The sequence below is a fragment of the Marmota flaviventris genome, chromosome 5, assembly GCF_047511675.1.
Source record: "Marmota flaviventris isolate mMarFla1 chromosome 5, mMarFla1.hap1, whole genome shotgun sequence".
Lineage (NCBI taxonomy): Eukaryota > Metazoa > Chordata > Mammalia > Rodentia > Sciuridae > Marmota > Marmota flaviventris.
This window is the reverse complement of record NC_092502.1, coordinates 34030325-34051785: the sequence shown is the minus strand read 5'-3', so window position 1 is coordinate 34051785 and position 21461 is coordinate 34030325. Positions and strand designations below refer to the sequence as shown.

Sequence of the window (21461 nt, the reverse complement as noted above, 5' to 3'; positions counted from 1 at the left end):
ACATTTTTATTCTCTGTGCATTAAGGCATAAAAACCATTTCAAAATGGTGATCTCAACTGGATTAAAATATTACTGTAATTTTTAAAACAGGATAACTACAATGATGAAAATATAAATATTTTTAACAACTATGTTCATGTAAAATTTAATTTGTACATCTGAGTAATTCTACTGCATCATAAAAAAGTCATACTTAGTTTCAACTGGTTTTGGTAAAGAAACTGAACCTGAATGTTTAGGGAGCCCTTGAAAAATTTGCCAGCTAATACATGGATGCATATTTTAGTGTCCATTAATATAAGTATCCAACTATGCATAGCTAAACTATAGAAAGTGTCCCTTCCTCCCTACTTACAACATACAAAATCCAGAATAGGAAGGAAGCAGCAAAAGTTAATTCTCTTTTAAAATTAAAACAAAAACCAATACTTTCCATTAATATTAGTTCCCACCTAAATTTATTCAATGTACCATTATGCCTAGTACTTGTTGTACATTCAAACAGGCAGTATCACAGAATACTTACCTATTATCATGGAAAGGATAAGGCTACAGTATTAAAAATGAGTGATATAGGGTATATTTAGAATATGTTAGAAGTAAAACATGATTTAGGCAGATTAGAAAATGATGCCAGAAAATTGTTAAATAGCTAAAGAACTTAACAGCCATACAAGAAAGAGAGGGCCAGGACAGACAGCTGAAGAGTTGGGAAAAGAATGAAAATGTGGAAGAAAGCAAAGACTTCTTGTTACTGTTTTAAGAGCAAGCTTTGATGTCAGACAGACCTGGGTTATTAGCTGTTTGACCTCAGGCAAATTTCTTTCTCTTGCTGGACCTTGGTTTTCCTCATATCTGTACCCCCAAACTATTATAAGGATTAAAATAGGTAAAGAAGGTGAATATTTTGGCAAAGAAGATAAAGTACTTTTACCAAAATTAAAATGAGAACCACACAAACCTAAGAAAGGATATTTATTTTAATTAATTTATATTGAAATGCAGAAGAGGACAGTGTGGGAACAATTTGTTCTCAAGGAGAAAAGGAATCTATCTGAAAAGTAAGGCAAAGGAAATATCTTATCTGATAAGTAATTTGAGATTACCCTAAATTGGCTCCTTATAATTTGTATTCCTAGATGTCACAGTTAATTGTTTTAAAGAAGGACAGTTTTCATAGATTCTTAAGTAGAAATAAAGATTTTTTTTTTAAAGCAACAGCCTGTTTTTTTCTTTCAGTTTTTGAAAACACATCTACCAATATTTGGACAGAGGGTCAGAAAACTGAATCCAAGAAACTAAAGTTAGAGATTAGTTAGTCCTGTTAATCAAGTAGAAGAAACCTAAATGATACTAAAAGTTAGAATTGTCTATAAAAGGGAATTAGTTGTATTAGTTATAGCAAATTGGAATTCACTATAGATGCTAAGAGATGTTCATGAACTCCTAAAAGACCTTATATCACACTGATGTTATTTAACACTAACTCTGCTTTCTAATAATGAATTGTTATGCCACTTTGCTGCTGTAGTCATGAAAAGCTGGTTATAAATTCATGGCAATTAAGGTGTGAGTATATATAAATGAAAATTATACTGTCATGTACAATCCATGCTATGACAGGAATGATACAGTATCTACATGGCAAAATATCCATGCTTGAAGCTGAATTGATAAAGCCTATTTGGCAAATAAGTACATCAACTCTTACCAAAACAGTTTCCTGAGAGGTGATGCAATAATAGAAATAAGACAGTTGTGAAAAATTCCTCAACAATTCCCTGACACTAGATTCACTGAGAATAAAAGTACTTAGTTTTATATTATAGAACTATAATGGTTACAAAATAGCATCAATATGCAAATAAAAAATAACTCAAATATCAAAAGCAAACAAAAGCAAACAAAAAAAGTATGTTGATAAGAAGTTGGAGAATAAAAATAATTCCTGATAAGCAAGCAAAACAGTCTACTATTGGGTATGTTATAATCAATAGTATATATGATTTAGGATTTTGGAATTATTTATTCTTATCTCAAGTATTTGCTTCCTTACATCCTTTCTTTGTTCCTTTTAGAGATACCGAAATTCTCTCCTACACCTCTTTGAAAACTCACACCCTACTCTCACAGAAGTAAGTACTGCTAAAGGAACAAATCAAGTCTGTTCTTGATGCCTCTCCCAAAGCATCTGGGCATATAAAAGATATCCAGTAATTGCAGTCATTTCAATTAAAAGATAACAAATATTCAAAGCAGAAATCCTGAAGAATACAGAAAGCAAGGGAAGAAGGGAAAAATTATCTATAAAATTCTTCTTTACAAAATCTCCCATAATCAACATCTTGGTATTTTCCCTTCTAGTCATTTTTGCACTCTGCAGTACAATGTATTTAACTAAACTCCTGTAGCTGAAGTTATTAGTATTTTACTTCATTAAAACATGTTTAGTAAAGACATCTAAAGTGCAGCACATTTTATTCATGTTTGTACTCATAGCAAAACAGTAAATATTTCTTGGTTAATAAATGAGGAAAATTAAATTCAGAAAAATCCTTCTGAGTTTAAGTGAAACTATTCTACTAGAATAGTAGAATATGATTTTTATGCTATATTTTATTTTTATGTTCTTTTTTTGGTACCAATATAAGGTGATAATGTAGAAGATACTCAACTGACTACAGGTGATCTCAACTTCCATGCTTCCTGCTGTAAGCAAAGATAGAATCCATGCACAGTAACTAATTCTCATTTCCCAAAGAATTATGTGGAGATGATATATTGATTTAGTTGCCTGAAACTTGAGTATAGCTTACTAGAATTCAACACTAACAAGCTGAGGTGAGTAATAATTAACAGTATTCTCAGGTTTTAAATGATATACATGTCACAACTCTGCTACCAGTCAAAATAAGAACCGCTTAAAAGATTCCAGACCAAACCCACTGGGGTTTCTAGAAGTACAAGTCAGAGCACTACCTTCTAAAAAACTCTGCTTGTGAATTCTTTTCTGTCTTCTTGTCTCTATTTCCCACAGTGACTTTTGGTCATCACAAAACTGACCTCAACCTCTTCAATGTGGGCTGGTGCCTTTTATATTCTCCTTACTTGATCCCCATTTGTGAGAACAAGACTTTTCTTATAATGTTTGCTATAGTATGTACAATATTAGCAAATTTTGCTATTTAAGGTTATGATTTTTATAAATCCTTTACTTCAAGGAAAGCAAGGCACTCACAAAATGAGTTACGAATTTTCTAGAGAGACAGAGAGAGATTAGGAACAAAGCTTAGGATATTTCAATCTATGCATGACAAATTAAAGGAAGGGCAAATGTACTTCTCTGGTTGGAAATTAGAGCTTTAGGAAGAACATTTTCTGATCTTTAAAATCTTTGAGAATTTTAACTATTAAAAAATACTGAAAATTATATATGTGGTTCTTTGAATATGCTTTTTTCTTCTGATTAATTCACTATCTTAACTTATTTGATAAGTATTACTTGAGTGCCTACTATGTACAAGTATTATACCTATATTTTACTGTTCTCAGAACTGCTTTATGAAAGCAGTTACAAAAGTTCTGTATTATATGGATGTATAGTATATAACATAATAATCATAAAATATAACAATATATGTACATCTGTAAGATATATACCCATATAATATAATATACACTAGAGGCATTCTCAACCATGACTCTTTAGTGGACTGACTTAATTGGTATTTCACAGACTTTAATTTACATATAAAATTTTCAGGTATTACTTAGTTTTGATGATATTCTGCTTTTGAAATAAAAAATAGGTTTGACTAAAGTTTAGCATTAGACTTCAGGAGGGGGGAAATGGTGCCATGATTTAAAACCAAAACCAAACCAAAATAAAACAAAAAAAATGATGGTAGCAGTGAAATGTGTCCCAAGACTGTCCAAATTAGACCAGGGACTGAAATTTGACCAAAAAAATATATAAAAATCGGTCTCAGAATAAAAAACTAAGTGTTTTCTAAAATTTAAAGTAACATCAATAGAATATTATATAATTTAACAGTGGTAACTTCATAAAAGCCATGGGGAGAAATTTAGAATTCATTTTCTTATTATAGATTGCTATGAGACTTTATAATACAATAGCTACATAAAAAGCAAGAAATGACCCAAACTTCCCTCTCCCACAATAAAAATTTTACAATCAATATAAAAATTCCTATATGACAGAGAGTGACAGTACCTACCTAAATAGCTTTGGAGGCAAGATACTAAATCTTGTTTTATCCAGAATTTTCCTGATTTTGTTTCTTCCACCTGAAACAGTATTTGCTTTAACTTTCTTATTTCCTTTCTCCTGTGATGTCTGTTCAATATCTCCTGGGACATCTTGAATTGAATGCCGATTACTTTTTTTTTCAGCAATTTTTGGAATATGAGGAACACCATATTTCTCTTGTTCAATCCTACTAAGCAACTCTTTGAATACTGGAAATAAACAAATAAACCTGTCATTTCTTTTCATTAGGAAGCTTTTACACCAAAAATAAATTTAAAGGATAAATACAATCATTTTCTGTTATTTGGCCTTTTGCAGCCCATTCAACTAAACATGATCACCCATCCTTTATCTGCTTTATCTACTTCTTTCTTCAGTTTTCAAACCTGACTGTACTTATGATGTTGTCCAACACTGATAAAATGAAGTCACTTGAGGAAATGGACAGAAAATGGGTAGGCTGCCAGCATGTTTTAAAAATCTACAGGTTCCTATTTAGGTAATAAGTAATATAACTAACTACTTAATGAATGTTATAGAAACAGATTATATGTGGAATGGTGGCTGCATACTCTGGAAAATACACTTAAATAACATAACCAAATACACGTTACAAAACCACTCAGCTTATCACAAGGCATAACTTTGAGCAATACACTTTACATGAATATAGTGTGCACTTGTTATATCCAACCATACTTCTACCTTCCTACCCCGCCCTCCTGGCCCCTAGTAACCACTATTCTACTTTCAGGTCAACTTTCTTAAGTTTCTACATGTGAGAGAGAATATGTCATACTTGTCTTTCTATGTCTGACTTATTTCACTTAACATGATATCCTCCAGCTCCATCACTTTGCTCCAAAATTTGCGTTTTATAAAATGGCTGATTTAAATGGCTGTATGTACATATATACACACAGCATATTTTCTGTATCCATTCATCTGTTAGTGGGCACTTAGACTGACTCCATATCTAGGTATGATGAATAGTGCCACAGTAAACAGTCATGCAGCTATCTCTTTTGTATACCAATTTCATTTCCTTCAGATATATACCCAGAAATGGGATTGCTGGATCATATGGTAGATCTATTTTTAACTGTTCTCTAAAGTGGCCATACTAAGTTACATTCCCATCAATAGTGTGTAAGACTTCTTTTTTTTCCTCGTCTTATCAGCAATTGTTATTTATTATTAACAGCCATTCTAACTGGGGTGAGATGGTATCTCATTGTGGTTTTCATGAGCATTTTCCTGGTGGCTAATGATATCAAACATTTTTCCATATATTTGTTTTTTAAACCATGTTTTTTAAGTTCTTTATAAATTTTGGATATTAACCTTATGTCAGATGAATAGCTGGCAAATATTTTCTCCCATCCTGTAGGAAGGTTTCAGCAGAAGGATGATACCATTTTATTATCAATTCCTTCTATTGAATGCTTTTGTCATTACCACCATATTTTACATCACTCTAAGAATTGTTTCTTCCTCGATGTCCACCCCCCTCAACATGCTTTTCTTGTTTCAAGGGCTAGATTTTTAAATTGCTCCAAGCAGAGTTCTAGAAATGTTTTTTTGTCTCTTTCTTGAATGCCCCCCTTCCCTGCTCCCAATCTGTAAGATCACTTATTTGGGATTTCATCATGCTCTCTTGATGATCCTAATTACTTAGTACAGAGTACTAAGTAATACAAAATGGCAAGTATGATTTGCTCTGGTATCATCTATACAAACATTTTCTTTGCTTACAAGATCCATGCAGGATCTTGGTGTGAAGACCAGCTAAATTAAAGGGAGCAGCTTTGACTGCTCTCTACCACCCTCCACCCTAGACCCTAACGATGTAGTTCTGCCCCTGACTGACTATATGTTTATAATACCCATTTTACAAATGAGGCTCATAGAAGTAACCTCACATCATTTCCCAAGATCACACAACTGAGCAGTGTCCAAGGCAGAGTTCAGACCTGAAATTCTCTACTTCTGATCTAGGGCATCTTGGTGAGAGGCCTGAAGAGGAAACACTCAGATTGGAAGAGGAGGAGGATGAAAAGTGGGACTGGAGTCTAGCAAGCCTTCGGAGCTGCCAAAAAGCTCTGCTATACATCTCCCTAGACAAAATCCAACACAGCCTGGGCCCCTGAGCACCCAGCCTCCGCAGGCATGTCCTTATCCACAAATCCCTACAGCAACTCCAGGCCGCCATTCACCTGGCTCCAGCACCTGCTCTGCCCCGGCCCGCCCCTGCAGCCCCTCTTCCTGGGTGAGGAAGAGATTTCTCCCTCTCCACCACCATCGGCTCTACCCTCAGGGAGTTGGAGACATCCATGGATGAGACAGAAGTACCTCAGAATCCAGTGGCTCCCCCGGCCTCCAGAATGAAGTGCTACCCCAACCTGACCCAGTCTTCTTGGAAGCTCTGAGTTCCCGGTACCTGGGGGACTGTACCCTGGATGACTTCTTTTTGAACATTAACACATCTGCAGTCGAAAAGGAGCCTACCCTGCGCACCCCCCCCCACCCCCGAACCTCCTCACAACCTCTTCTGTGTCCCAGGATCCTGGCAGTGGAATGAACTAGATCACATCATGGAAATCATTCTAGGATCCTAAAATTATCATGGGAACAGAACCCTTCCTCACGGCGGCCTCAGTGGGCCGGATCCCTGGATGTAACTCGTTCGTGTGTGTTTTGATAGAAGCACCAAATAGTGACTATGGTCTCCTTTCCTCCCATTTCAGGGTTCCACAAATATGTTTCTTGCATGTGTGTGTATCTGGTTACCCCAGCCTTCTGTGAAGATAGGTCTTCCTGAATTAATTTATCTGTTCCAAATGCCTTAATGAAACTCTGGGAGTCTGACTTTTCACACATTTCTTCTGCCTTTCTCTCCAGTTCTCACTCCCCTTGTGACCACTGGGTCCTCAGGGAAGATAAAGTGGGGCCTGTCAACAGTGACAGAGGTGTGTTGCCAGGTTGCTCTAGAAACCCAGGCTCTGCCTCTTGAGGGAGTGGGAGGGGCTGATCTCTTTTCCCCAGGTTGAACCCCACTTTCTTGGCAGGACCTCAGCCCCAGCACAATAGGGTGGAAACCAAACTGCTCCATGCTGCATTATTTAAAAAGAAAGGCAGGGTTTGTGGTGGCTTTTTTTTTAATTGTAATTTTTTAATTTTACCTTTTAAATATTTATTTTTTAGATGTAGTTGGACACAATACCTTTATTTCACTTATTTTTATGTGGTGCTGAGGATTGAACCCAGGGTCTTGCACGTGTGAGGCGAGCACTCTACCACTGAGCCACAACCCCAGCCTCAATTTTTTAATTTTAAATAAAAGTATTTTGAAAGAAAAAAAAAAAAAGGTCCATGCAACATCCAGTCTGACATTTTGTTATTCTTACCACTCAGAGGGTTCTAGGGTTCTGAGAGTGTGGGTTCACTACCTTTTGTATCTTTTAAAATTTAAACTTATTTATTTATTCTAATTTGTTATACATTACACCTTTTGTATCTTTAAACTTATTTTTTCTGTCTTTCAGAGTTAATGTTGTTAAACACTACATTATGCTATCTATATATTTTTGTATATAATAATATTTGATACTAATTAGCAATCATTAAGTGACAAGAAAAAAGTAAAGGCATTGGATCTTTACAAGAACCTTACGAAATATAGCTGGAGAAACTGAAGCCTGGAGAGTAAATAATCTGTCCAACATGCATAATGCTGGTTTCATGTTTTTCAAAACTGATATCCCTGTGGTTTTAAGCTAAAAGCTGGTGTCACTAAATACTAGTGTCACCTCTAGGAAATCCAAAAACCCTGAAGGCTTACTTACTTATTCTTTGTTAAGTACTGTATAGTTGCCAACTGACTGTTATATATTGGAGTCAACATGATGTAATTCAGTCAAAGTGACTCCAATAAAAAGAGGAAAAATAACAAATGCTTCATTTTTCAATATTACTAAGCAGAGTATAAAGAGGAGTTACAGTGGAAAAATTAAAACTCACACTTCCTTTCTATAGGCATAGTTTTAAAAGTCAACTCTTACTTCTCTAATTGCAACTGAAACCTAGGGGAACCAGCTCTTAAATAAAAACTCTTAAATTTTCTTTGACAATTTTCAATGGCTATACTGTATTTACTGTTGCCTTTCTCTGAATTTTAACAAAAATCCTGTGGTATCAAATGAATCCAAATGACAATAAATCCTTTCTTAAAGTTATAAAAAAAAAAAAACCATAAATTTCTTAATAAAATAAGTACAAGGTGAACATTTGCTTTGTTTATATGACATAATCAACATTTTTACACAGGAAGGTAGAGTCTCTTGTTAGAAATCTGTAATTCACTGATTATTAATTCAGTGCTTTAATTAATTTCCATGAAACAATCTGGCATTTACATTATTTCAGAAAGCTAGTTAAAAGATTAGAAGTAGATTAATTTGTAAATTAGCAGGGAGAAAAAAAACCTGATTATGACTCTAAGTTCTATTCAGGTCATTTTAAGTATTCCTCTACCAGAGTATGGTATATAACAGATTCTCAATAGATATTTCATAAATGACTGAATGAATGTAGTTGTATACCTACTTTCAAACTTTCTAAGATATCAAAATAATAAGCACAAATGAAAAGTGAAAATTCTAAATTGTACTACACACATTAGCAATCCTAATAATACCTTAATAGCTCAGATAAGAAATGTTTTACATTTTATTTTTCTTTTCATTGTTAGGACTTTACTTTTCTATTACAAAAACAAAAAAGCAAAGCTCAAACAGTATTTACAACAAAACTTACCAAAAATATTGGTCTTCACAGTTAGTGCAAGATGAGTATTATTCCTCAAAATTTCAAGGGCCTTTGCAAATGTAATATTCTCAAAATTCTGTCCATTTACTTCCATTATCTTAAGAGTATTTGAAAAATACAAATTAAGAATAAAATGTAAAAAGACAAAAGCTTAAAAGTTTATGCTGAAAAAGTACAGTAGGACTTCAATAAAATGTACCATAAGTAAACAATGGCTCTCTTTGTGAGAAGGTAGATGGGTATTTATTTTTTTCTCCTATATGGTTGCATTTTCCAAATTCTCTACTGTAAATATATATATATATATATATATATATATATATATATATATATATATATATTTTAAAAGTTCATTCACTTTAGAACTAAGGGGTAAAAATTGGATCATATCTTCCAATTTTTTTCTTTTTCAGGCAACTCAAGCCACTAAGACTCTGAAGACTATAATTCTTGAGCATATGCTATGTGCCAGGATTGTTTTCGTATTGTTATTCATTAACTCACTACAATCTTCATACAATCTCATTGAAGTAGGGGCTATTATCTTTCAAATAAGTAAACAGGAACATAAAGGTTAGGCAACTTGTCCAAATTCACATATCGAGCAAGTGATGGAGTATGAATGTTAATTTAGGCAAACTGATTCCTGAGCTGTACTCTTTTAACAATTATACTACATTATTTATTTCCAAAAATTTCAAGCTGCTAGAAGCAGACAACCTAGTTGCAGCTGAATTCTATGTGACAAGGAGAATCAAATGTATTCATCAATAGCTACTGTGGAAGTTAAGAAGACCTTGAAGGAATTATCTTAAATACTATATATTTAGAAAAGGTGAAAGCACATGTAGCAAGGAGATCCACAAAGTCTTAATGTAGATCGGATATAAAAGATATGCACTGAAAGTTGCACATACTTGGAAAGAGCAGGACTGGAAGAAGAGAATACAACAAGGTCTGTGATAAAGAACTACAAAATAGTCTGGTTTAGATATAATCTATAGTACATAAGAAAAATCCTGAAAAAGTAGATGAGTGACATGAGTATAAGGTGAGACACTACTTTGGTAGAAAATATGGTGTACTGGGCTGGGGATGTGGCTCAAGTGGTAGTGCGCTCGCCTGGCATGCGTGCGGCCCGGGTTCGATCCTCAGCACCACATGCAAACAAAGATGTTGTGTCTGCCAAAAACTTAAAAAAAAAAAAAAAAATTCTCTCTCTTAAAAAAAAAAAAATATGGTGTGCTAACAAAGACAAGCAATATGCATTATGTTTGTACTTTAATATCTATCTTTTGGACACACAGAATGGAGTAGAAGAAAACTAGAACTAAGACCATTTAGCAGGCTACTATAATAGAACAGGTATAATAAAATAATGAGCTCCTAAACTGGGAAGTAGAAAAGAAATGGCTGAAAAAGAGACCAAAAGCAAAGACACATATGTATACATAAATGCCTAAATCAGCGACATGGGTGACTATGGACTGATCCACATATGCCCAGTACTTAGAAGCCTGAGGAACTAAGAGATACTAGTCTTAAACTAAAAATGAAAAACAGAGTCTAAAAGGATGATTTTTGTTTCAGCTGAGGTGGCGGAGGATAAGCAGAATTACAGAGTTCTCATTTAGTATGCAGGATAATACAAAAGCCATTGCTGTTCTGAATAATTGTTCTCGCTGAGGAGCAGCAACTCTGAAAAAGAAATTCATTTGAGCCTTACTGTATCTTCCAGATTTTTTTCAAATTCTTCCAGAAACTGAGTCATAGCAGAATCACCTTCAAAATCATTAAAATGATTATTTACCCATAATAATACAATCCGTGTCACCTGAGGAAAGACAGAAAAGGCAGCATATGGTTATGAGAGGCATTATTTCTGAAAAAGTACATTCCAAAAACATGCCCCAAACTAAGGAAGAATAGAGCTTTATGACTAACCTTCTTCTCCCCTTCCTTGTATATAAAAAGGCTTGTTCTAACAGAGGCATGCTTTAGTCTAAAATTTTGCTTCCTTGGGTACACAAGCAACAAAGAACTCTGTGCATTCAGAAGATAAAAGTCATCTTATATTCATTAAAATGGAATAAATACATGGGATATGTATTTCAGAGCATCTCAAAATACAAACTTCATATCATAAAAGCTGGTAATCATATCAAAAAATAGTATAAGTGTTTCTATAGCTAAGAACATATTTAACCCCAAATTTTAATGAAAACAAATCTGATATTTCATTCATTGTAAATACTGTCAATTTTCAAAAATGGTGAATTGGTTTGTTTACTTTGCTCCATAGATTAAAAGTAAGCAAATGTTAAGTAGTAATATAGTTAGCAATGTAATTTTGAATCATATATTTTCAAAATTATGTAAAATGCACATGCACATAAAATTTACCATTTCAATCAATTTAAAGTGCACAATTCAATGGCATTTCACACATTTCCAATGTTATATGATTATCATCACTAACTAGTTTAGTAAATGCTTCCCATTCTGTCCTTTCTCCAGTCCCTGGAAGGTACCACTAGTCTACTTTTGTATGTATTTGCCTATTCTGGACATTTCATATAAAAAGAATCACGTAATATTAGCTTTTTGTGATTGGCTTCCTTTAATTAGTACTTTGTTTCTTTTTATGGATGAATAATATTTTATTAAATTGCTATATATGTTTTGTTTATCCATGATAAATATTAGTGGGACATCTGGATCATCCTCACTTTTTGGCTATGGTCAATATTGCTATGAATATCTGTGTACGAATTTTTGTTTGTGAACTGTTTTTCAGGTACATACCTAGGAGAAAAATTACTGGATTGTTTGGGTACTCTATGTTCAAATTTAGAAGAAATGTCAAACAGTCTTTCACAGAGGCTATATTATTTTACATTTCCATCATTAATATTGGGGGTGGGGTATCTAATTTCTCACATTCTTTGTTTTTAAATTTTTTTTGGGGGGGTCTTTTTCCTTCTTTTTACAAATCCATCCCAGTGGATACAAAGTGATATCTCACAATGGCTTCAAGCTGTATTTCCCTAAGACTAATTATGTTGAGCATCTTTTTCATGTGCTTGATGGCCATTTATGCATTTTCCTTGGGAAATGTTTAAGTCCTTTGTCCATTTTCCAATTGTGTTATTTGTCCTTTTGTTGCCAAACTGTAAGAATACTTTATATATTCTGGATGCTAGACCCTTATCAGATATGATTTGCAAATTTATTCTCCCATTCCATGTGTTGTCCTGTATTTCTTGACAGTATCAGTTGATACAGAAAACATTTTAATTTTGATGCAATTCAAATATCTATTTTTTTTTCTTTTGTTGCTTGTGCTTTTGGTGTTATATCTGAAAAACTACTGCCAAAACCCAGGTCATCATGATTTACTATTATCTTTTCTTGTAAAAATATTATACTTTAATCTCTTATATTGCCTCAATTTTTTTTTTTGTGGTGCTGGGGATGGAACCCAGGCCTTGTGCCTGTGAGGCAATCCCTTTACCAACTGAGCTGTATTCCCAGCCCCTCTTATACATTTTGAGTAAATTTTTATGAATGGTGTAACTTTGATAAATTTTGAGTAAATTTTTATATATGGTGTAAGGTAAGTAAGAATCCAATTTCATTCTTTTGCATGTAGAAATCTAGCTATTTCTAAATCATATTTTTGTTCAGTCTCTAGGCATGCCTTTATTTTCTCAGGAACCAAAGTAATTATAATTAATTCCAAAAAAAAAAAAAAAGAGAGGAAGACAAGTCTGTAGTTTTGCACACTTTAATCTCCTAAATAATATAATTCTACAGTTTAGTCAGGTGTGGGGGTGCACACCAGTAATCCCAGTGACTCAGGAGGCTGAGGCAGGAGGATCACAAGTTTAAAGACAGCCCTGTCTTAAAAAAATATAAGGGGCTGGGGATGTAGCTCAGTGGTTAACTGCCCCTGGGTTCAATCCTCAGTATCCCCCCACCCCCAATGCCAAAAAAAAAAAAAAATCAACTTTGCCTTCATCTAACTTATTTTCTTTGCCATTATGATCCTCCTTTTTATTTTCTTAGAACAACTTACTTCCCACTAATTTGCTGAGGTATTACTAATATTTCCATTAAACTGTACATACCATGAAACAGGCAAAATAATCTATTTTAAATATCAAATAACATTTAATGCAAATTCAAAGAAAGATTTAAATAAGAAGCAGGACAGAAAAATTAGGATTTAACATATTGTTTTTAAATGATTATAAAATATTTTGGTAAAATTCTAAAACACTTATGCAGCTTTTATGTTTCCTGAATTTAGAGCAACATCACAGCCTTATTTCAATTTTTGCCTTTTAAGATTCATGTCCAAAAAAAAAATTCATGTCCCCTTGAAACAGGCTATGCAATCATAAAAGTATATAAGCAGATATATGTCTATACCAACTTACTAATTTTTTAGGTGAACTAAATTTTGTTATCAAAGTAAACATTTAATCTATCAACTGCAAAACGTTCATTAATAAAATGTAAATGCTGTGTGTGGTGGTGCATGCCTATAATCCCAGCAACCCAGGAGGCTACAGCAGGATTGCAGGTTTGAGACCAGCTTTAGCAAATTAGTGATACCCTCAAAATAAAATAAAAATAAAAATAAATGGGGTTGTAATCCAATGGTGAAATACCCTTGGGTTCAATCCCCAGTACTTCAAAACAAAAATTCTACATTAAAATCACTTTCACGCCCTTGATATTTTTAAAACCAACCTTATCCCTTAAGCTGTCAATCTTAAACCATTCCAAAAGCTTGATTCCAACATCCAAAGGACTTTTAAGAAATGTCCTATAAGTTAATAAGAAATCTTCTATATAAGTTGGGTCCACAATGGAATGTTCTTCTATTAAATGCATAATGAGACGCTCAGGTGTTGCCTAAAAATTCAAGGACAAAACGGAATCAATTAACTCCCATTGATTATTCTCCTTTATAGCCACTCCCTTATACAAATCCCCAAAGTAATTTCACCATTAAATCTTTACGCTGGGAGAAGCTAGTCTTTCTAGGTTGTAATGCAGCAGTAGAGGTTTAGATGAGAAAAAATATAGGAATGAGTACCCAAAACAGCATTTACTCAGCTGTACCTTTTTCCATTGGCATCCTCAGAATTTAACTGATTTATTCCTTGTGTGGGCTCTTACTGCCATTTCTGGTATAATGGGGGTACATAATGATTGTCCCAGGCAAAAGAAGGAAGAAGCAAGAGGTAAGTAAAAGAAAAGAAAAAAAAAAAAAAAAGAGGGCGGGGAGAAAGAAGAAAAGAAAAAGAAAAAAGGAAGCAAGCAAGCTTTATTTCAAATTTATTCCACTTCAAATTTTCTTCTGTCCCAAGCTGCAGGAATAATATATCAGTTCAAAAAAAGCCAGTTTTACTGCTGTTACTTCCTCAAATAGTTTCCTTCTACATTTTATCTCTGCTAGCTCACCATCTTGGGAGGAATGAGAAGTCCTTATAGATAGTTTTTACAATCAGAGTTTTAAATGCTTGCCTGTCTGTAAACTTATCAAAAGACTACAAACAAACATTTACCATTGCTCCTCTTTGAGCTTCTGAATTAAATAAAACAGATGGTAAGCCTGATATAAAAATTAACTATTGCTCATGACCCCAAACTTCAATTTGCTTCATTCATTCAAACAACTTGTTGCTCAGAATAAATGTACATTAAACATACTTTAGTACTACAAAGTACTTATTTTATCTTTTTTAAAAAGGTGCCCACTGCTAACAAAGTATGTAAATCATTTCTCTGAAGGAAGTCATAAGACAGTATTTTCATTTAACTAACTTAAGGAACAAGGAGACCATAGATTATTCTTATTCTTCCACCCTCTAAAACACCAAATTGGCTTTATTATCAACGATGGTTTAGGGTCACTTAAATGTTGTTTTTAGATTATATATATTGGAAGTCATGGTGTAAACTGGTCAACATTGAACAGAGGCCATCATTTTGACTGGCTAAGTCATTGAGGCAGGGTCTCTTATAGAGATTAAGCTATACATTCTAAACTTTAAAGATGAGTCAGGTAATTATGAAGAGGCACATCACCATTATGTTTATTAGCAGCTGAGAAGGTAGGATGCTCACACACCAAAAGTTTGCTGTTTCTCCCTCCGGAGATGGCCCACATTCTCCCTTTAATGTGTACTACTTGCTTTGTCCCAGTGACTTTTCCCTCTCAAGATAGCCCACATTCTCCCTTAAATATGCCTCTGCTTTCCTAAATAAACCTCTATGTCTCAGGTGGAAGAAAAAAAGTTGGGATGCTGGATGAACACACAGAGGTGGCAGGCAAAACAGATGGTTCGCATGGTAGAGATTGGTTACAATAAGCAAATATGTAAATATACAGAGAATAACAAGAGTCATTGTTGGTGAATGTACTTATAGAAACAGAAAGAAAAAGGGTAGAGAAAACCCTGTATGGGGTGTAATACTGGATTGGATGTATCAGTATAAACCCCTAGATGTTTAACAGAAAAAGTAATAAATGGGCATGTATTTGTAATACATCCATCCATATATAGATTTCCTAGCTTTATCTGATGAGAGGATCTAAAAACAAAGGGAATACCCAGATATTGGTTCATAAATACCATCTTCAACTGGAAAGATCCTGTATACTCTGGGGGAAATAGCAGACTTCAAAATCTGGTGTAAATCAAGTTCATGATGAGCCTTACTATCTGCCAGAGAGGGACATGTCAAAATAATATAGGAGTCAGCTTAAAGAGGGCTTCACTGGCTAAATCTCACACAATTTGATCTAAGGAATAATACTGGTGAACACATAAGTCTATACTAATATTAATAAATGTAGAAGAAAAGAAAGCTCTTCTTTACAAAATGACAGTTTAAAAATATGCAAGAAATTATAGTAATAAGGTCTCACCATTTCAGGCAAGAGTAGTTAGTCAGTCAGTGGAAGTAAAAACTTCTGGGTAGAAGTTCGTAACTATCCACGAACTAGAGGCAGTTTTATTGATACTATCTCAGAATATCCCTTTACCAAGTACCCATCAGTTACAAAGGATCAAATGGTAATTTTTACAGTGAAGAAACTAAATCTGTGTTCCTGAATGAGACATCAATGTGAGCAGGGCATCAAGGTTTATTTTACCATGGTGGAAAAGGTAACATCTTGTGGCCCCTGATGTGGTGTAATGAGAAGTGCATGTCATCATTTCTGTGAAATTCCTGCTGGGAAGGAACAACTTGAGTATGGTCATGAGGAAACACTAGACTGATCCAGGTAAAGGGTTATTCCTACAGGATATAAAATAGGAACAGACTGAAGTGACATGACAACTAAATCTGTGTTCCTGGATGAGATCCTAGACCAGAAATAAAAAAGTGGCAATGATGGGATTGCTGGTGAATATCTAACATGATTTTTGGGCTGAATCTTTCTGTTTCAGCAATGTTTAGTTCCAAACTTGGAAGGATTCCATGGTGTTTATGCAGGAGAGCATTCTTGCTTTTAGGAAATACATATGATATATTTAGAAGTGATGAGGCATTACTTTTGCAGGTTACTTTCCATTTCCACTAATGACAATGGGGCAAATGAGTAAAATATTAAAATTGGGGGAAATCTGACTCAGGGAGATTTTGTATTGTTCTTGCAACTTTTCTATTATACCTTTGAAATTATTAGAAACATAGAAGTCCTTACAAAAAGACAAAGGAATTAAAATAAGAAAATATATACATGACCCTAAGGTCATTGATATGTTCATTTTTTCTCTACAGAAAAAGCTTAAAACCATCAGTTTTAGAGAGACAGCTCTGAGAAAGTCTTGATTCTAAGGAAGAGTGGGCATGATATCAGCTTTAGATCTGTCTTTCCGATTTATACTCCTCATATTAAATAAATTCCTCCATTTCCAATTAGCAACCAAGACTAGTCCAAAAAGACAAGAAGCTATGCATTTATTCTCTCCCTTTCGACTATATGGCTCTACTTTATATCCAGAGGCTTTTAAAGAGCAGAGGAGGAAGAAGGCAAGGAATAGGGGAAGGGGTGGGGGAGAGAAAGTATGAGAATTCATACTTAATTCTGTAACTGTACTAAAGCTTTTGATCTACCTCATTTAATCTTAATCAAGTCCTTCTGTATTACCACCATTTTTAGATTAAAAAAAAAAAGTGAAATCAATGCCTATTTTAACTCTGCATTTTCATCTATGAGTCCTACGCCTTTGTGGCTAATCCTTGAATTTCTATTGTTTCTAAATATAAAATACATTTTAGAAGAAAAACTGACCAGTATATTCCAAAACAATACCCATCCCCTATCCATGCTGATATGAAAGTTATTTTTCAACATTAAAATGGATAAAAACCAGCTTAGAAAAAGGCAAAAGAACAAATATATTGATTAAAATTAGATTTCAATGTGTTAGTGAAGTTATCTTGCACTATTTAAAGGAGTTCAGAGCCTTTTTAAAAGCAAGTTGAAAACTTTATTCTATCAATATCTAGAATAATAAGTTAAAATACACACCTTGATTACGATGTGTCCTTTCCTGGTTCCACTCCGGTCTAATTCGCGGTGCTCATGCACCATAACAATTTCTCCTTCTTCTTCAACTTTATGGGTATTTTTTCCACATGATTTAAAATTCTCCAATAATCCTGCTGGGCTATGCAGACAAACTGTCCAAGAACAACATGGGGACAATTAATGAACCTATAGTACATAAATATATCACTATGCACCAAAGCAGAGCACAAAGGCAAGAAATCAAATGGCATCAGTTCTTTCATTCAATCCTTTAAAATTTTAACAAAAATCAAGGTGAAACAATGTACACATAAAGAGACCGAAGAAGTCAAATCCGTTTGAATTTTGCTCTAAAAGGAGAAGTGAACATCCACTTCTCTCAAAACTGACACTACACAAAGGAAACACGAAGCAGGAGTAAGTTAGAAACAAACAACTCTGAAGTTCCTATTTCTTTCCCTTGTTTAAAAAAGACTCTGAGCTGGCTAATATCAGAAAGAAATGCAACAAACTAGTAGTTACTTGGCACATTCTCTTAAAAATTTATAGTTTGCTCAATCCCATAAATATTTGAGGCAGTTATAAAATTGAGTTTCCTTTATTAACAATGAGCTATTGAAACTCCTCATTCTCACATACAGTGATTTTATTTTAAGTGAGGAAAAAAATAAGGTTCAGCCATTTCAAATCAAACAAGCAAGAGAAAAGCTTACCTGACAATCATCTACTTTAGTTCTGACAATACCACGCATGTACTGCTTATCAAGAGTGGGAGTAATTCCAAAACTATTTCCCATAAAGAGATTTTCAACTTTTCCATCTGGATGATTAATTTCTACAGTGCCATTTAAAATAACATACCATGAATCAAGCTATAGAGAAAAACAAAGGTTTTAAGAATCTTTTAGAAGTGATAGTTATGTTAGCTTTGAACAAAAATCTATCAAAATATATAATTTGCATAATTTGAAAGAGTGAAAAAGAGAATCTGGTTATATTATTAAGCACTTTTAGTAACATTTTATGTTCCCTATTCTAGTCTGCACAACCACTGAAGTTTATTTTACACTTTCTTCTTTTAGTAACCAAAGGAAATCAGGAGCTTTCATGATTACCAAATTTCCTGAGGCAAAAATGTAATGTTTGAGAGCACAGATTTTTTGGAATTTTAATCCAGACCCTGCCACTAACTAGCCTGGTGACTTTTGGCATGTTATATAACCATTCTGAACCTCTTTTTTTTTTTTTTTTTAACTGCTAAAATGGTCCTAACAATAGAATCTATCATAGAATTACTATATTAATTGAGTTATTTCATACTAAGTGCTTAGAGGTGTCTGACATGTAGTAAGAATACCAAAAAAGATAGTGATTAATTTAGAAAGACTAGGAAAAGCCTGAATTTTAAGGCATATCTAACAAAATAGAATGCTCAAAATTTCTCCTAAGGTTAAGAAGACAATGTCCTCATTTATATGGAAGAAATTAATGTTCCAGGGAGATATTTCTTTTAAAGGTCACTGTGTGTCAATAAAAGACCATTTAATTCCCTTTAATAAACAACCCTTCTTATTATATGGTAAACTTTCAATAGTTTTAATGTGACTTAAGGGAAAATCTAGGATTGTCAGTTCCAAAAGGTAATCAGTGTATAAAGAATTTTTTTTTTTCACAAAGTGTATTTTTTTTTTTTTTTTTTTTTTACTGTTTTAAATGTAAAATATACTCACTACTGAACTTGTGGATTACATAGGCGATTTGAGATTAGGGACTACCCAGTTTTTTTCCACTACATCCCTGGGTCTAGAGCAGAAGCTGGTACACAGCTGACATACAACAAATTTTTGCTGATGGAACTGTGGGAAATTAAGACAACACAAAAAATTGTGGGCGTGGGGGGGGAAGTCTGGCTTATTTCTCATCTGTGTGCATATCATTTTGAATAGTTAAGATATTTATATTATTCTGCTTTTTTAAAAAATTTAATGCTATACTCATCTATTCACCAAACTTTTTTGGGAGCACACTTTATGTGTAGAATGTAAAGAAAAAATATGTTAAAAAAAAAAAAAAAAAGCTAGAGATTTGGCCCCTGCCCTCACAGAATTTCCATCAAATAATTTTAAAATAATGTGAGAAGTTGAGGGTGTAGTTCAGTGGCAGAATACTTGCCCAGCATATGTCATATTCTGTGGCTATGTAATAATTTGAATAACCATTTCTTATTCTTGGATATTTTGGGTCACGTCCAATTTTTACTATTAAAAATATGCTATAATGAACATCTTTTGATATTTAGAAAAATGACTTTCCAGAAATACTATACCAATTTTTATTCCTATTAGAAATAAATGACAATGTTCAGCAACTAACATCTCAGCATTAATCATTACTAACTTGATAAGAAAAATATCAAAACACTTCCTAACAATAGTCATACTTTCTAATCCCCCTGCATCCTTTCTCCACTCAGCTGCATCTATCTAAGCAGTTTAAAACACAGAATTGCCACATAAATGCCCCAATTGGGATTTGTCCAGTAGGAGGCAGTGGTACCAATACATTTGCCTCATTTTTTCATGTTAATATAGAGAAAGAAAATGGAGAATACATACATTTAACTTTATAAACATTTTAAACAATGATATAAATACATGAATACTAATTAAGAACCTTGAGAAATGAAAATAAATAATATTTGTTGAACCAAATTTGTTATCTATTTTGCACAAAATCCATTGCTAGGAAATAAAAATTAAGATAAAGTAAAGCTAAACAAAAAATTTCTCTCCTTAGAAATCATAACTACTTCAAATTTAAGTGTTCCTTCTAGCTCACTGTTCAGTTTAAATTTCAAAAGTGAGGATTTACACAGGGTTATGGAAATAAAATTCTTCTAAAAGTAAAATTAGTAGAAATTAGCATCCATACTAAATAATGTGACATTTATTTGCTAACCTACCTCTTGCCCATCCTCAAGAATAATAGCTCCAGCCTGATCCACCACTTCAAAAATCATCACTGAGCAGAGCTCTCTCCTTACAGACATGGTCATGTTTGCAAAAGCAGGAAGCTGGTGCATAAATTCAAGTAATTGTTCTATAAAAAACAAATTTTAGGATGATACATTAAAAGAGAATAAAATCTAGACTTCAATATCCAATTCCATAACTGACTTGTGAATTTATGCTGCTAGAATAGAGAAAGCCAGATTACAAAGACCATTGACTGAAAAAAATATCAGTTATTTACTTTACATGTATATTCAGATTCATACATAAAATATGGGCATATGGAAAGATACCAGAATTTATAACCCCTAGAGAAAACAATGAACTCAAAGTGAGATAAAGCTGGAAGGCTTATCTAATTTACCTAGCCTGAGATGCCATTGTATTTTGGATTAGTGATGCCCTTAGACCTAACAGATTAATGAAAAAAGTCTTTAATCTTATTGGCTAGGGATTTTTCTTTCTTTTTTTAAATGTAACTCATCAATGCCAATAAATAACTGTTAGGAGTAACAAATGTGTAATGTAGTACAAGATTTGTCAAAGCAACTATGTACTACAATAAAGGCTGATGGGTTCCTCAGGCACTTTTTAGTATACAGACACATGAACAATAAAGATAAATACAAGGGAGAAACAGACTGCGGGTGGCGGCACATGCCTATAATCCCAGCTATTCAGGAAACAGAGGCATGAGGATCATGAGGACATGAGGACAGCCTGGGTAACTTAATAAGATCATGTTTCAAAGAAATAAGAAGACTGGGGATATGGCTCAGTGGCAGAGTGCTT

General features: G+C 33.6%; 1 protein-coding gene and 1 pseudogene across 1 annotated transcript in view; one reads left to right on the top strand and one right to left on the bottom strand.

Annotated features, from left to right (window-relative positions):
- The window catches only part of LOC139705751 (rap guanine nucleotide exchange factor 6-like), a 159766-nt gene that overhangs the window by 30880 nt on the left and 107425 nt on the right, over positions 1 to 21461 (bottom strand). Inside the window, 8 exon segments of the mRNA XM_071612120.1 lie at positions 4240 to 4480; positions 9087 to 9195; positions 10825 to 10932; positions 13857 to 14021; positions 17659 to 17762; positions 17765 to 17810; positions 18372 to 18530; positions 20621 to 20757. Coding sequence (XP_071468221.1) covers positions 4240 to 4480; positions 9087 to 9195; positions 10825 to 10932; positions 13857 to 14021; positions 17659 to 17762; positions 17765 to 17810; positions 18372 to 18530; positions 20621 to 20757 — 1069 coding nt within the window.
- Positions 4712 to 6889, top strand: LOC139705809 (SERTA domain-containing protein 3-like; annotated as a pseudogene).